General features: G+C 35.2%; 1 protein-coding gene across 1 annotated transcript in view; it reads right to left on the bottom strand.

Moving 5' to 3' along the window:
• The window catches only part of GAS2 (growth arrest specific 2), a gene marked incomplete at both ends in the record, with an annotated part of 73681 nt that overhangs the window by 36594 nt on the left and 18177 nt on the right, over positions 1 to 18910 (bottom strand). Inside the window, 2 exons of the mRNA XM_079537103.1 lie at positions 2719 to 2782; positions 12285 to 12426. Coding sequence (XP_079393229.1) covers positions 2719 to 2782; positions 12285 to 12426 — 206 coding nt within the window. The remainder of the gene's footprint in view (positions 1 to 2718; positions 2783 to 12284; positions 12427 to 18910) is intronic.

The raw sequence follows: 18910 nt of genomic DNA, 5'->3' as shown, positions 1-18910 counted from the left end.
TTTTTCCTCCACTTGTCAAGATACCTCTGGGCAACTTTACCATAGACTTGTCCCCCAGTATCCTCTCCACCTATGAATATGCTGAGGCTGTCTCTGTCATATTGTCTAGACCATTAATGAAAAAACTAAGTGATATTAAGTGATATAAATCCCTGATAAATGCTACTGTAAACCAGCAGGGCTTTGCAGTGCCACTCTTTGAACTAAGCTGATAGCGCAGATTCCCACTGACAACCCAGTGATCCAGATCATCTCTGTAATTTGTCTCACGGGACACAAACAAAGGGTGATGCTAAAAGTGTTACTAACACATAGGTAAATTAGCACCTGGCGTCTCTTATCCACAAAGCACCTGTTGAATGAGTTCATGTTGAGCAGAGCTAAATTCCATCTCTGTCTCACAATGACCCCCCGTTTCTTTCACTGCTGCTTCAGACCCAATACTGTTTTCAATAAGATCAGCGAACTACATTGGTTTATGGGAACTATAGACTTTGAAGAAAAAGAGTAATCATGCCAGCAAAGCGTGCTAAGAACTGGCTCCTAATGAGGTACATATCTTTCCACTTCCTGAAGAGAAAAAGAAGAGAAAAATCAAAAGTTACTCATTCTTTTAGTCTTCTAATCTTTCAGAAATATATTGAGGCACTTTTTCAAAGACCTCAGTGGCAACTCTCCAGGTTGGATGGGACCCTAGGCAGCCTGGTATAGTACCAGATCTGGAGGTTGGTGGCCCTGCCTGTGGCAGGGGGTTGGAACTCGATGATCCTTGGGGTCCCTTCCAACCCAAGCCATTCTATGATCATACTCTATCAAATCTTACAAAAAGCAGATCTCAGCAGGCTGTTAACAAACAATTTGCTTTATAAAGCAAGCACAAAAGGACCTCTCCCCTATTTAAAGCAGCACAACAGCAGCGTCAGTTTAACATGTTCTTTCGTGCACTTTGAGGAAGAAACTCTTTTCCTTTCCCACAATAGTTACAGTTCACCACAGCTCAAGCAAAACTGACATCAAATATTTACTTTTCTGTTATACTAACCTGATATTTCCCTCCAGCAGTTCTTGTGTGCAGGAGAAACTTAAGAGATTATAAATATGTTTTGTTTGTTTTCAAAGAAGAGATATTAGAAGAGGAACAAGTATATGGACATATGTTATTTGACCTCAAGCTATAAATAAGTGAATATACTACAAAAATATATATCATTTATATTTATATTATATACATACAAAATATATAAAGACTTTGGAATAGATATGCTTAATAAATAAAAACATTATATGGTTCAGGATTTATTTTCACACCTGAAGAAGGTAGTACGTGAGAAATGGAAGCTTGAGACAACAGATAAATCTGAAGGGAAATGCTGAATCTTAATTCCTTTGTACATCTGTTCAGAATTCAGTTCCCATTTCAGAATGAGATTAACCTAACTCAACCAAGTTCAACAGAATCCAGCATGACTTAAAAATTGACATTAATTCCCTGAGGACTTGAGCTAGATAATATCAAATAAACAGTCAAGGGCAGGCATTTCTGATTTACACCATTGGAATAGCATCGTTCAGAGCTGAACAGTCTATCTCCAAGCTGGGGATCTTGGGAGACCAATGTTTGATCAAGTAAAGTTGAATTTGTCAAAATTGACTTTCATCAAGCACAAAGAGAACAGTAGGCCCTTGTTCATGTCAAGTTAAGTTTTTAAAAAATTATCTGTAGTTTTCAACATGTTGGAGTTCACCTTTTTTGAAAGAATAGAAAACCCCTGCGAACTGGAAATTTGTTCTTATTATCAACACTATTGATATGCAAATTTCCAGTGACAAGACATTTTCTTGCAGATAAATTTAGCTGAGTAGCTTCCCAAGTGAACATTCATAAAACATAAATACATACATGAAAAGACTAATCCATATAGAAGGAAGTGGCACCTACCCCCACACTGATTGTACACACAAGGAATTTTACAGAAACTAACAAATACTAGAAAAACATGACAATTCACTTTAATGGGCACAGTTTCACATAAGCTCAATGTACATTTAAAAGTGAGCAGCAGGACAACTGGTCAGATATTTTGTAGCAAGTCTTAGGCACAGCACCAGCATATCAGCAAAAACAACAACAACAAAATCACATTCTCATTCCCATCACTTTGATAGTTTATCAAAAGCCAGAGGCGTTTTGACAGCAAAAGTTAGTTCTAGAACATAACAAGGGTCCTGCCTGGCGAGGGACATCTGACAGAGATGGAACACAGACTGTTTTTCAATTCTTGTCTTGATTCTGTTGGTGAGAGTCAGAGCTATGTTTATCGAAATAAATGAGATAAGAGTGAGTGTTGCTTAGGTCAGATTTAGGACAGCTGAAGACTGATGTTATCAGCAAAGCTAATTAAATCACAGTTGTTTATAGAGAACGTGGCCATTAAAAGGACAAACAGATCAAAGCTTTATTTGGAAAATAATTTTCAACTCCTTCCTCTCCTAGCATAAGGACAAACAATAAATACCCTCACTAAGGTAAAGATAGAGATATTTCATTATCTTCGTTACCAACTGCCCAAAAGATATTCTTGAGTGATATCAAGACAAGCATTCTTCTTGAATCTAATGAGCATAAAAGCTAGACATGTGCTGATTTAGGTAGTCTCTCAATAAGCAGAGCTGTCAAGAATGCAAATATTTCTTCATTCTTTAAATATTTCCACCTACCTTGCTGCAATCCGTCCAAGTTCCAGTAAACAAAGGCACACTTCTCTTGGCTGCTTGTGAAGAACTGGAAAAGCAAAATGAAGATGGAAAACACTTATAAATGAAAGCTATTTTAAAGACATTTATAATGAACACAACTGAATCATCAACATCTATAACACTTGGTGCACATAAAAGTTGCTTTTCTTGGGCTAGCACTGGAATTTGACTGAAATAAAAAAATATAGGATCAAGGAATGAGATCAAGTGATGATTTAGGATGTTCCTATTTAATGATGCTTCATTTTGAAAAATATCACTGAAAAATTATTTGGTACCCTGCAATCAGTTTAACAATATATAACAAGTAATCAAAAATAAAGTAATAATTAGATGGTGCCCCCATCCCCACCTTTTACAAACTAAGAGAATTTATGTCCTTTAAATCACTGTTTTTGTCAGCCTACTTATATCAGAAGTATTATCTCCTATTATAGCAAATATGAAATGAGAGTACTTAAGGAATTCAGCTCATCATAAGGAAACCCAATCACACAAAAAACTTTCTGACACACACATGCAAGTTTTTAAGCCTGGATTTTTCACATCATCTGCAGTTTCAAAGCTGCTCATGCAGCTGTAACTCAGCATAAACTTCATACTCTGAAATATCACCATAATCCAGTAAAATTCTATTTATCTATCGTGTATTTAAAATTCAGATAGTTAGTGCTTTGCAGAAAAGTCTACTAAAATATTTAATCAAAAAACCAGATCAGCATATGAAGAATGGCCTTTGACTGTATATAATCAGCTTCTCCAAATCCCAAAAAGAGAGACAAATTAAGGAATAACAAAAATAATATAAAATAATAAAATAAAAAATAGGAGTATATTATCATCATCCCTTTGGAAATACCTATTGCAGAATAACCCTCATGTTTTGAATAAAGTTCAGGTTGTAGAAATTTCTGTAATAACTCAAAGACTTATACATTACACAGATCATGAAAACAAAAATCTAGCAACAAAATTGTTTTTCTTTCATTGAGTAGAGGTTAAAGCATCTACTGTGTAAACATTTTGGTTTTCTAACAACTCAACTGAAATGAAGAAAAAAATGAAAAAGGTAGTCCCATGTCTAATTAAAACTCTGGAAGTCACTGTTTTGTCCTATACTGTATGTATGAAACCCAAATGATATCTGAAGTCAAGTACCTCTAAATAACCGATGCCTACACATGCAGACTTTTGCAACTTTAATTTCTCACTCCACTGACTTGAATAAATCTGTGTTAAGTTGGGTGAACTGGATACTCACCCTTAAGTCTTTCACTAGTGTAGCAATTCAAGATGTAGGCTTTCTTCCCCTCTAATTTCACTTAAATATATTCCCTGAAGTAAAACTACAGAGTATGAAAACTAGAATGGCAGTACACTAGGAAAACTATTTTTCATCCTTCAGCCATCTGTAATGAAGAATATAAAAGATGCAGACTTGGATGTTCAGCTATTCTCGATATTTTCCCTTGCCACGGTTCAGTAATTTTATCAAATATTTAATCTTCCCTAACAGTCAGTATTTTTTGAAGTGCTATATTCATGACTCTAGAAACATATACTTTCATTCTAAAAAAAGTGCCAAAACAGTTAGGATCACCCTGAAATAAAACCTGATTTGAAGAAGCAAGACATCCCTGAAACTGCCAGTGGAATAAACCACTTCTGGAACAGCCAAGGGGAGTTCAACAGTTCTGAACTGCAGTTCACACGTGTACACAGCTGAATAACTTTTGGACGGAGGAAGAAAAGAGAGCCTTGAGTGATACTACTTCCAAAAGGATTCACAGACTGAAATGGAGGAAGATTCGAAAAAGAAAGGTAACATTTTTATGTTGATGCTTAAAACTCTTATACCCAATCAAAATCCCAAGTTCCTAAGCAAATCAATTTAGTCTAGACACAGTTCATGCATTTCACACTGAAGAAAAAAAAAAAAAAAAAAAAAAGGAAACAGTGAAATCATTGTTTGAGGATGGAAATCTGTGCAGGCAATAATCAAGCATAAAAACAAACGTCTGACCATGTAGTAAGAACAGAGCGACAGCACTTCTAACAAGGAAAAACGTTAGCATTCTTGAGGACTATACTAGCATACGTAGTTGGGTACTTGAGAGAAAAATAAATATTACTTTGTATATTGCAAACACCCACTGGAAATAATTTGGATTCCCCAAACGAAGTTTCTGCTATTTTCCAAAAACCCAGCCATATAACAGGCTACCATCATACCATTGTATTCTGGAGAATAGAGCACAAGTCACAGGGACACAATGCTGCATTTCTAAACCTATCTGGGTTCCAACATCTGTGGTAACTCTGAGCAAACAAATAAGACCACTGCCAATTAGAACAAGACGAACTTCTAAGCTCAGATAAGTACTTGATTCCCAAGTACTCATCTTGAGTATACATACTTTGTGTCTACAGCCATTTTTATTTCAAATACTGTGGAATAAGATCTGTAGAGTCCTCATAACTTACATCTCAAGCCTTAAACAAATTGTACTGCTGTTCACTGTTAACCATACACATACACAGTTCTATTAACACGTAATGGCACACATACAAAATAACTAGCAGCATTTGAGGCCAACAGTCAATTCATTCTGAAGTGATTGGTGACAAGCTCAGGCTGAAGCAACACCTGTGACTGTAAGATTCTGTTCTGTCCGATGGATGCAGTTCCCATTTTCTTAATTGCTTCCATCTGCATTTGTACTATCTCAACTTTCTAACAACACCAGTTATTCAATTCCAGACATACTACATGGCAAACATCCCTTTGTGAAGCAACACTTTTTTTTTTTCTTTTTCTTTTTTTTTTCTTTTTCTTTTTTTTTTTTTTTTTTTTTTTTTTTTGAGATTGTAGCAATCCATGGGCAGTTAGACACGGTAAGTGCCGAAAGCCAAAAATGGTTTTTAGAAATCGTCTTCATCTGTGTATAACCATATAAACAAACCACTGCACATCAGTTTAAGTTTATAGCATGTTCAATTCCGTGATAGTGCTCATGTATGCTGTAAAGTATTTAAGAAAAAGGAAGATCTCTCTAACACTCCTATGAGCTAAGTATTATTATTTCCATAGAATTAAACTATAGGCTTTAGATACAAAAATTAGCACAGGTGCTACTTAAAGATACACACTGCCTGATCTTCATGGTACTCTCACATTTCCTAATGAAGCATTTTTATGCCAACCCAACTACTGATGCCATTACAAAGTCTGATATAGATCCTCCTGCTGCAAATGGGAGCCACGTGATTGAGTCAGTCATTTCTCCAGTGCCATTTAGGAATAATATCATGATGTTATCCTTCAGCATCTTATATCATTCTTCAAACACCTTTCAATTTTCGCAATGAGAGAGAAGAAAATAATGTATCACTAAGAAATTTCTCCACTTTGTGAACTTTGCCACATCCAGACATGGTTATGCTAAGATCCACCTGAAGATAAAACTGCCCTTCTAGGGAAAAATAACCTACAAAGGAAAAGTTGATAGACACAAAAGCTGAAAAATCCAATGAACATAGCAGAGCCAGCCTCAATAATAACTGAAATACTTCACTTCCCATTATTATATCTTTTTATTCCATTCCCCGTCTTTTTTTTTTTTTTTTTTTTTTTTCTTTTCTTTTTTTTTTCCTAAATCTGCTACATATATAAGAAAATATTTCTGGAGAACCACCTGCCAGTCCTCACGTAGGATAATTCATCTGATTAGATGACTAAGCAAATAGCCATTGTGAATGGAAAGCATGCTGTGCAGATCTACAGCAAAAAAAGAAAAGGAACAAGAATGAAAACAGCTATTCTGCCAGGGAATCTCACCATTTGCTTGAAGAAAGTAAATATATACATTATTTTGAAACCTCCACATATCTACAAAAAATATGTTGGACACTTCACCAGTTACAGGATCTTTTGCTTTCCATTTAATTTTTTCAAATACTTATCTGTTGTTCTCATTGCCTGTGTCTTTCCCAGCTACTTCCAGAAACTTTTTCAGCAATACTTTCTTTTCAGCTCCTAGCAGACTTTTACCCCTGCTTCCCTCTGGCTCTGTCTTCTTTCTTCACACTGCCTCCCATCTTGCTGCTGCCCATTCCTCTTTTCACAGGCTCTCCTCTCCTGATCGCTCTTCCCTTGTTCTCTTTCCTTCAACTTCATTTTTTCCCTATTTCTTGCTCCTTGCATTTCTGCATCTTGCACTGCTCCAAGAAAAGTCAAGAGTGCAGAGAAAGAGTGATTGTCTCACCTGAGGCTGTACAGAAACAGCAGGTCACTGTTGAGCACGTTCTGAAAAATCTTGGTTTAAATAAGAAATTTCGTGTGATTTTTATCTGTTTTCTAATTAAAAAACAACAGAATGTACATTTGAGATACAGAAAGAAGCTTCTTACATCTGCTTGACAACTTTCAAACCTTGGCTTGTAATAGGCTTTAAAAAAAAAAAAAAAAAAAAAATCATACTTTTTCATCCCAGAAACTTGAATAAAAACAAATATGATTTCTGCTTCTGAAGCATTTTCAAGCTTACTGGACGTGACGAGATAGAGTTTTAATATTTATCATGATACACTTTCAATTACCATAATTCATACGTGTCTAGGGAAGTCTTTTAAGAAGGTTGATCCTTCCCATTGTCTTTCACTTTCTCCTTGAATACTTCCTTATTTTCTTCCTTAAAGATCCTTCAGTAGTCTTGGTGTTTTTTTTTCCCCTGTGGTCTTATTTTTTCCTTTGACAACCTTTATCTTTTCAATTGATCTTAAACGTATCCTTTCTTCTGCATCAAAAGCAGCTATAATATGACATACTTAAATCAAGGAGTTGCATTCTCCCCACTCTCTATTTCAGCACTATCAGCTACAGAATCCTCAAAGCAAAGTTTCAAACAGTAACTCTACGGATAGTACAGGCTTAGTCTCTAGAGATCATCTAAATACTAATAATTTACTTGAATTAGGATGCTAATTCAATGGTAATAACAATGTCCGGGATGCTTTTATAGTCCTCAAAGCACGATATATTAAAAAATAGTATGAGTTGTTTAGTAATGCTGTGAAAGATGGGACAAAGCCTTATTTTGATGCAACGGTATGATATTTAACACTGTGTCACTGAAAGAACAGTCAACAGAAAAATTAGAGTAATAACACAAAATAATAATACAAAAAAGCAAGCTATTTGCCAATAGACATAGTACTTTTAATCAATCCACTTTTGACTATTATGTGCAGTTTTGTTTCTTTTTTTTCCAAGTCAAACAAGCAACATTAGACTAGAAGTCAGAAGTGCCTGCATTTAAGTTCACTATTTCCACTAAAGCACTATGCACTTTTATTCAAGGAACCTATCAGTTGAACTATGATAATATAACATATAATAATATATAATAATCAAGAAATTGCATCAAAAAAAGCCCACATCACACATTACGTACACACACACAGTAACAAAATATGAGTACAAAACATTACTACAATATCCAACAACTTCCAAAATGAATGACACACATTAGCATGCTGGCACAATCAGAGGCAAACCCTTTTCTTGCCGAGTAGACTCTTCATCATAGAAGAGACGCAGAATATTCACTGGTTCCAAGTCCTACAATCATCCAACAACATTGTTACCAAAGATGAGTTCATAACTTCAGCTTTAAATTCAGTTAACTGAGGCAATCATAGAAAAGCCTTACCATTCTCACTATTTGTCCAAGAATAGTTTCCTTCAGTTATTACACTCTTCAGGCTTGAGCACCATAATTACAAGTATGTCCATCAAGAATGCTTTCATAAATTGTATTATCATAGCTGTGTGGATCTGCTGCCCTAAAACCTACGGAGGGGGAACTTACCAAATATACATGATATGAAACAGGGGAGTTACAGCAGGTATTACATTTCTTAGTCAACAAGGAGTTTCATGTCCCAGTTTTGGCATAAATTTTCATCTCTGGTATTACTGAGAATCCCATTCAAAGACTGCATTTCAAGATTTAACCAGATGCTAGAAGTTTTACTTCAGATAATAGTTTTTTGCATTAACAAAGCTAATCCCTTCTTTAAATACACTAACTATAAAAATAATGATTATAAAAAAAACCACTTGAAATTAGTCAGTGAGTACAGGAAGCAGTAAGAGTCTCCCTCTATCTTGCAATACTCAAGATACCTCTACATACAGAGATACCCGCATCATAGAAGCGGGTTACATTTTAGGCCTCAATTTAAAAAGTAATTTATTTTCCTGATAAATATCAAGTGATTTTTCATATTATTATTAATATTAGAAATCTATCACAAAGATTTTGAAATTCAAAGCCACAATTTCAATGGAAACTCAGGAAGAAGTACTGAAGTATGTCATCACTCCCTACCACAGATACCCATGCATTAAATTAACACACCGCCACAAAAGCCAGCCTCCTATAAATTTATTTTAATCTGAACAAACAAATCCAAACATTTTCTCGTGATACTTGAAGTGAAATCTAGGTTAAAACACTTACAATGCTTTTAATATTTTACTAATCTCTTGCAAAGGTTTTCAAAGTAATCCCATCAGTTCCTTTGAAGGTATATTTGTACCTACCAAAAGAACAAACACTGTGCTTTCTTTCTATTTATTTTTTTGAAAAGCTGACTTTGTTTTCTTTTTTGACTTCAACTGTGTAACTTATATCCAACAAAGCATTGCAACCTGTGCTCAAGCTTAATTACTAAGTTAATCTACAAACAATGAACAAGGACACAGTGACACAAGCAAGTCTACTCACCTTACTACATGGATTAGCCCTAGAGCATTACCATTTTCAAGAAGACAGACTCAAGGAATGGTCAAAATTCCTATCAACAGCTCTTGCTCACAAGCTTTTATCAGTTATGGGCTACATAACATTTGTTTCACAATATTCCATTCCATATGAAGGAAAACCTTTATAGAACTTCAACGTAAGTGCTAAAACTGTGGGAGTGCTGGATGCATGCACATGTGGTTTCACATAGTTTCTAACATGATGTCAGAGACTTCAGATATCACCAGTATGAGAACGTTTCTAGGGAATTAGAAGTAATTAATATTTTCTTAGCTAGTACATATCAAATTTTACTGATTTCTGAATAGACTTGGAATACTTTAAAAAATATTTAATATCATAAAAACCATTATTCAAATGTTTCGGTGCAATCAATATTCAATTTTATTCTAAAATTATGAGTGGAAATTTGCTGGGAAAAGGCTAAAAGTTTCATGTGATACACTGACATGAAGAAAATATCACTACAGGCAGATAAATGAAGTATTTACATTCCATAAGGCTGGTAAAACAGAATAAAAAGGGAGGATAAAAATCAAATCAAGTACAAATATTAACAAAGGTTTCTCAAAACTACCTGCTTTATCACATGGGTTTTAAGCATCAATACTTTTATTAGCTATAGAGGAGAGAAAAAACTTGATCTTCATAACCACAGTTTTAGAGTTATCAATCAAAAAATGTACAGCAGACATCCATGAGGCAGTGTGAACTCTTTCATGCCATTTGCATATGTTCCTCGTCATTTTGAACTGAACCTTTTAGAGAACTTACCTATGCTGAATTTTTATTTCTTCTGCAGGAGAAAAGTGATTTGTGGGAGAAAGCAGAACATAAAACCTTTCAATTAGTAACTGTTATGATTCATCATTATTTCTAATGTAGTAATGAAAATATTACTCAAATTAACTTTTTCCACATTTTACCTCCAACAGAGGGAGAATACTAACTCCTATTTTTATCTTGTTTGGAAACAGCATGATCACTACCACCCTGTCAATGTAAGAAAAATAGGTCAAGCCATTATCAAGTTCTAATTCCATTTACAGCACGGTAAATCTTTTCAACATGTACTTTCCATGTCCAGTAAGACAGAGCAGCAAAAGAACTTGTTTAAATCATTGAGAAAAATCAGTCAGTAATCAAGCCAACCTGTTAGAGCTACATCTGGTTTGCGCACTGTGTATTTGGGCACATTTCTTTCCACTTTTCTGTAAGCTGAAGTAATCTTTAGCACCAGCTTTCCAGGTGTGTTTGAATTCAGTGTTATCCTGTCGCTAGCAAAGCTCTGACTACATGTAAAAGTGTGCGTAGAATTAACGTAGGCAAGGAATTACATTATTTAAGCTATGCTGATTTCATTTCTAAATAAGATCTGATTTCCTTACAATGCACAAGAAATTGTAAACATCCTCTCAACTGCACCGTTAGCCTGTTATTGGAACCATGTTAAACAGCTGAGTTCGCAACACAAATACCAAGTCTAAGCTTGTCTAGGTATTAGAATAACTAGAGGCGGTTTTACAAATTTTAAGCCACTGGAAGTCTGTGTTTCCTTTCTTCTGGAGTTTGTAACACTAGGTAGCATTCAACTTCTCCATCATTTCAAAACTTTTAAAGTATGATTGTTTGTCTTCCATGTGATTTACCATGGGCAAGAAAAATTTCATCTTGGGGACTTAATTAACAACACAGAGGGATTACATATACACCTAGTATTTTGTCTTTTTTTCATACCAATTTCTTCTCTCACATGCATTTCCTCCTCATAAAATAAAAGTTAAGAAATCCAAGCCACTTGAGTGACATAAGAATAGACAAATGTAGAAGTCTCAGAAGCAGTCATGCTAGAAGACAAAGATTGTGAAAGAAGGAGAACAGATCAATTGCAGTACAAAGAAGTAACTCAGTTGTGCAAAGGCCTTTTGAGAAACAAAGCAAATAATTTTCTTGATAAAGCAAAACGTGTTCATTTAACATCTGTAGAAAGTGAGTGTTTTTGTTTTTTGTTTTTTGTTTTTTTTTAATGATTGCAGCTACTTACAATTCTGTCTGAGTTTGGATAATAAACACACATTTGATTCTGTTCATTTCTTAATCTATCTAAACCCTGAAGAGTCCTAATTTTTTCCTTTGAACAGGGAAAAGTTAAATTAATGAAGAACACATATTGTTGCAAGAATTATCTCCTAAACAATTCAATTCTTTTTATGGAGCTCCCTGAAGCATTAGTGTTAGCTAACTTCTAGCTTCTGTCCTGAGCTGCATGCTGGAATCAGCTGGGAAGAAGGTCAGCTGAAGGAAAGAAGGACAGAGAACAAAATCCTATTTTCCTGCCCGCTGAGCAACACACCAAGAATTTGCTCTAGCAGCTAAATATCTGTAGCAAGAACTGAGAACGTACATGCGTCCTATTCTCCTAAAATAGGAAAAGACTTCTGCATTCACTGAACAAAGGAATAACATCCCATGATTGGAAAAGTGGGCGTGTAGGGTGAAAAAGCATTTGTATGCAAGAAAACATTGAAAGATTTTTGTTTTACTTAAGGCCCTCTTAAAACTGAATTAAATGAATTTTAACTTGATGGATACTCCATTTGGTCAGATTTCGAGTCAGAATCTATTAGAAGAGCCATTCTCTCTTTCAAAATACAAGCAACAAGCTCTTTACTAACTACTACATAAATAAATACATACCCAAACCTTCTGATTCAAACAGGCAGGTATCATCCACTCCTACATCTCTGCACCAGGATAAGAAATTTGCTGTGTTGTCTCGTGCAAAAAAAGAGCCCGAAGGTGCATTGGCTTTGCATGGAATTTTCCGTACTGGCAAAGTCTGAAAAAAAAAAAAAAAAAAAAGAAAAAAAAAAAAGAAAAAAAAAAAAAGAAAAAAAAAAAAACAGAAAAAAAAAAAAGAAAAAAAAAAGAAAAAAAAAAAACAGAAGTTAATTAGTACCTGCCACCAACAAATTTCCTTCTTTTAAGAATTCTAAAGAAATAATGAGAAGTGAACTTAGTGGCATAAAGCTGTCAAACACAGAGATGTTTCAAAAATGTTGTGACTGGACACGTGATGCACAGTTTAGAACTGAATGGGTATTAGCAATCCTTTTATCTTATTTTTTCTTAAATAAAGAATATTAGCAACTACAACTTGGTATTTAATGTTTCGTCCAGTTCACTGAATTAAAAAACTAAAACAAGAGCTTAACGTTATAAAGAATGATTTGAGGAATTTTCTGAATGTTCCTAAAACTAAGGCAAATTTGAGATCTAGCTTGAGATCTCCCACATTAGAAGAGTTTTGTCAATCTTCCTCTAGCTTGGTAACGGTACAAGATTTTCAATCTCAAGGACAAAAGACTACATATGAAAGAATGGTACCAGCTCCCAACACTATACACAAGCCCCCTCTACACAACACAGAAATGTAGCCTAATTGCTACAAGATCAAGGTCTAAGAGAGAGTCTCTCAGAGTACCAGTTAGCTACATAGCAGCTCCTCTGATATCTGAGCTATCACCATAACACATAATTTCTGAACAACAGTAATCATCACAGCAAACTTGTTGCATGCTTTGATACTTTATTGAGACACCGAGATGCCAAGAATAATTCAGCATCTAGTATTCATTTAAGACTTCTCCAAAAATGAAAAATAGCCATCTCTCATTTCAGAAGAACGAGTGATATATTATTACTATGTAACTTCAGACATCTTAAATCATAGAGGAATTCAGCTCCATGCTGATTTTCACGTGCTGCTTTTCTATTATGCTGATTTATGAAAAAGCTCCTTCTGTTTTGGAGTCAGTTGTTACTCAATGACAAGTGAGAAAAGAAGGTAGGAAACTGAAGATGTGTGTCTAATAGTTCCTGGATCTACATCCAAATTTTGGTGTTTAAAGTTACAGAATAATTCCTGAAAATGCAGGGAAGGAAGAGGAGCACAGGAGTAGGCTCCTGGTAATTTTACCCACATCAGTACTTAAAGACTTAGGGTTGAGAAATTATGTTGGAGGTACAACAACAGCAGCATAATTGGAGGATACATACACACAATGTTTTTGTTGTTGTTGTTGTTTTAATAATTATAATGATGTGAGAAATTGCCTTAAAAGTGAGATTAAGTTGCCTTAAAGATATACACATGCCTTACAAATGTTTAGGTCTGTTGTTCAGACCGCTATGCAACTCCCACCTCCTGATAATTCTGATTCCAACTGTAGCATTTTACATTTATTACCTTGCTTTGCAATAATAATATTTTTGTTTCAAAATGTACGGAGATATTAATTCTTTTCCATGGCATATTAACAGATAAACTGATCAGTTTTATGTGATTATTTAAAAAAGCAACGTAATATCAAACAATGAAACTCTTTTACTACAACACCTACACTTGGACCACAGCATCTTTGTGTTGCAATATGTGAACACAGAACCAACTGAGTAAACAGGTCAATGTACAGATATCAAACAGACTATACCTGAGGAATCCACGTGCTTTGGAATTTTTTGAATGACTATATCCAATTTAAAACCCAAATCCTGGATGACCATATAAGAGATTAACAGCAGTGGGAAAGGAACAAAATGATAAAAGCTAGTTCCAGCGTTCCTGGTACTTGCAGACTTGTGTATTAGCTACTTCAAGAGAGCACAGAAAGAAGATGAAGCCACATCCAGTCTTCCTTCAAAAATATACTCGCATTGTCAAATATCGCTGCCTCCCAGCTCACCCCCCATTTTTCATTGCTGGATTTTCCACAATGCACTGACAGTTACTCGATGCTCTGCTTTGCAGAAAACTAGTGTCTTCTCCAAGGCAAAAACCACTCTCAAGCTCAGGAACAGTTCAGAGGGATGCTATGGGTGAAATCATAGCAGGTTTGTTCCTTTCCACTCAATTCTCCAGAAACAGCTCTGTTTTCTGTTTCTTTATTGACTTTATCCTACCACATCTCCCCAGAAGCGATCTTTATTCTTTCAGGTCATGTTATTGGGTGTATGAAGTCTGTGGTAAAACCTTCATATTATTTCAGGAAATTTGAACTAGTAGGAAGGGTAAAAAAGACAAAAGCAAGCAACTATTAAGCTATGTAGCTGGTAGGTGCCGGTCAGCAATCAGAAGAGATTTTTTCCCACTGCAGGCACAATCAACCTGCCTTACTCAGTCCAGAGTTTATGGGGCAAGAGTCAGCAAGCAGTGCTGGCCTGGGATCAGGAGCTGCTCCTTGGGGATGCCCTCAGCAGCAGAAGAGTAGCAATGGCCAAGGAGACGGCCAAGCAGATGATGCTGCCTTTCTTACTGGGCGCTGTTGGGAAAGCTTTGTGATGCCTGGCAGGAAGGCATCGCATGGGTCACCGTTTCTCTCCATTATTAACAATGTGGGAAGAAATTTGGTTCTAAATATTTTCCATCTGCAGATACAGGTTGTCACAATGACTGCATACTCAATGCATTTCTTTAGTTCTTCAGAATAGATGGTTTATACAGCAGTAATCTGTGCAGTTGTAGTCAGTAAATAAACCATGTAAAACCTCCTTTACATAATGGACTATTCATAAATAACACATCTATACTTTAGCAAGACAGACCTTTAAGCACATCAACAGACCTAATATTTCTGTGAAGTTTAGACATCCATGGACCTAACAACAGTTTCTTTACAATTAAAAGAATTCAAAGTCTTTTAAATATAACGTTTCACAATTATAGCTACAGCCAATAATAAGAGAATCTAGACACATTTATCATACTTAACAAAACCCCAGTATTCCCTACTTCAGAGTAACAGACAAAATATCTGATTAACAGGTCTTCCAAGAAGCTCAAAAGAGAAAAGCACTGAAATGTAAAAACAAGACATGTATTGGCTACAGAAGGGGAAAACCTTACATAATTAAAGAAAAAAAAAAATCATCACCTTGCAGTCACCTTGCATCATCACCTTACATTTTATGGAACAATTGTAAGACAGACCAATATCCCCAGCACTACATAATCTCACTAACATATAGCATTTGGTATGTCATCCCATTTCCCACAACGTTAGGAATTGAAGAAAACAGCAAAACCTCCCTTCTATTAAACAACAGCAGGATCATGACCAAGTTGATCACAGAAATCACAGGGAAATACTTGTATTTTCTTATCACCTAATAAATCTCCCTACCACCTTTTAAATAGAAATGCAGGCTTGTTTTTTTTCTTTAATAATTCCAAAACTATCACCATAATTTTCAACCTAAAATACATGAAAGCTCTTATTTAAGAAAGCTTTCATACATAAGTATTCTTTACTGATTTGTACAAATGGCCTGAATGGCTTGAAAGTGCTTTCTAGCAGATCGTTCTGAAGTAATTATATTTCCATATGGCACAACTGACTTTTGTTGACACAGTATAATATAACCACAGTTGCTTTGAAACAGCAGTGGCTGCAATTACTCCTATCAAATATCACGAAAACAGTTCCCCAGTTATCCTCCTTCTACAATCTTGTCTTGTTGATGTGCATGCATGTGGTTTAATGCAGGATGTGAAAGTGTGAGTGAAACATATGATGCAATCCTGGAAAAATGCTGTCAGGTTCGCTTCTAAACCCAAAAGGGACTCTCTTACACCAATGCTCTGAAATCACATGGAAAAATGTATTTTTCAACTGGACTTCCAAAATGAGGAAAAACACATTTTTAATAGCAGATTTGAGTCACATTTTTAAAATTCCTAACCATACCCCAAACCTCTCTGAATAAGGAATTTCACAGCTTTTTTGAACTGCTACTCTCACTTGGATACAAGGAAGAAGATTAGCAGTTCTGTCTGTTGTGGAAGAGGTTTAGATAGACACTCATAGGAAAAAGTTACTTTTACCACCTAATAACCAAAACAAGGTTGGAGGCAATACCCTATTGAGAGCACAGTATCGGAATTCATCAGTGTGTCCATAGTACCAACTTAATATTATTACACAAGTATTAATTGAGAAAATTAATTATATAAGCAAGATTTAACATGTATCTGTCTCATAGCTTTTTATAAACTTGCCTTTAATTTCAAAACTAGCTTCTCTTCTACTTACTCTATATAATCTTCTACTTCTTAAATTCTGTTGCCACTTTATTATTATTATTAATATTATTTATTAGTCTTATAGAAGTCTTCCTCCCCCTGAATTTGCTCTTCGGCTGTGGAATACAAAAAGAGAAGACCTGCCATTACCCTCTCTGTGAATGGTTTCTTTAATTGTCCTTTATTAATTCGTACAATGTAAACAAACCAAAGCTCACTGCTAGAAGAACTTACTCTTCTTTGAGTGACTGCTGCTCACTTCATTGCAGAGTGAGGATATGTCTACGCAGATGCATTAATTCAGTTGCTGTAGAATCATAGAATGCTTAGAGTTGGATGGGACCTTTAAAACTCCCTTCTGCTCTTCTTAATTCTTCAGAAACTCAAAGTTGGAAGATATCAGACTCCACTTATAATTCACAGAAGAGGTATCCCATATTCTAACTTTAGCAAATGAAGTTCATCTTACACCGCACTGCAGTGCCAAGATTCAGATTTAGTGAAAAGCAAGGAAGCATCGGCAAGTATGAACAGAACAATGAATAAATTAAACAATTCCTGCAACAAAAAATAATTACTCATTGATAAGGTGGACTTCACATACCTCTTTTCCCCCTCCCTACTCCATTTACTATGGCAGACAGGTTCTTCAATCAAAACAATGTACTAAATGGACAAAATGAATATGGATAACTCTGAATAAAAAAATACGTACATGGAGTTAGAAAATAAAACCTCTCCCATCATAAAAAAAAAACACCATAATTTAAAGAAAAAAGAATAATACAATCCCCTCTAGTTCTTCTAGAGATAGAATTAAAACTAATAGAGGGAAATTTAAAACAGAAGCTCAATGTAGAAATTTTGAAGTGATTTTGATCAATAGAAATTGTGCAATCTTTTTCAACATGAAGTGACACTGCATTTGCAATAGACAGTGCCTCCAAGCAACTAATGCAATAATTGGTTAAACATCAAGTATCTTTCAGTGACAGGTAGCCTTCCCACCATCATACTGCAGAAAGATGCCATTTTGATATAGCAGGTTGAATTTCAAGTTTAAAAATCATACGGTAACCAGATTGTTACGCTATGCAATTGCTGCAGAGATCGTCAAAAGCCAAAAATGACTCATTATCAACTTCCTAGACTTTATTAAAGTAATTGTGATCTCTCTGGAATGCCCAACAGATTTATGGTGTGACAACAGAAATAGATAACATCATTGTGGCTTTGTTTAAAGTTAGAGAGTACAGTGTTAAAATAAATACAGACTTAAGCGTGCATTCTTTATTAGTATCAGTCAAATATAAACTCTCATTTCTTTCAAGTAGCACTAATTTTAACTGCTTGTAATGCTATAACGCGATGGAAAGTACAGCGACAGTAGTGGAGTAGCACAATCCTAGGCTGTAGCAAATAAGAACAAGCCCAATCACAGCAGCTGTGGATACAAAAACAATAGAAGAATAACTGCTTACCTTCAAAAGGCCTCCAGTAGGCAGGGACCTCCAGCAAAACACCTTACTTCCACTCCATGCCCTTAAATCGGTCTGGGAAGGGGTGGATCCTGGCTCCAGCCCTTCTGGTCATTCAGCTGCACCTGAGCTCCCTTGGGTTGGCCCTGCCTTTCCACCAGGTGCTCAATCACTGCTTCAAGCCGTGACTTACCATTTCCACTACACTACTTAAGATAAAACTGTACATGCAGAATAAACTTAATTTAACAATAACATGCATTTAAAAGCTAAGACTTTGTTCATGGCTTTCTTCTTCCAAGGGTTCTGTCCAAGACAGAGCCTCCTGGTCATTCAGCAGCAGATAAAAACCCTAATTATAATCTCAAAAAGATGGGTTTAATAAATAATTATGAAAAACTAACCTAACTTAAACCCAGCCTCAATTACACACTTTTAAATTTAGTTAAATAATTGAATCTATTTAAACTTCAGAAGATCTATAAATGGGCTTTCAAAGTTTCTGGACATCTAACTACATAAAATACTTAAGCTTACTAACAAAGTCACCTTTCTTGATCACCTTTCAAAGACATTTTAATTTAGTTTACAAACTGCAAGAATGTGTTAGGTTTAAAGACGTTTCTTACATTAATCTGTGTTCTGAAAATATCAGCACGTCAAAGCAAATATCAAAGGTGCTTTTAAATGCCACAGAATAAATTCTAAAGAGAAAGATTACTATCTAAATAAACAAAAAGTTTATTAAAATTCTGTAAATAAAA

The sequence above is a fragment of the Tetrao urogallus genome, assembly GCF_951394365.1.
Source record: "Tetrao urogallus genome assembly, chromosome: 6".
Taxonomy (NCBI): domain Eukaryota; kingdom Metazoa; phylum Chordata; class Aves; order Galliformes; family Phasianidae; genus Tetrao; species Tetrao urogallus.
Note: the sequence above shows the minus strand (reverse complement) of the source record. Positions and strands in the feature narration are given on the sequence as shown.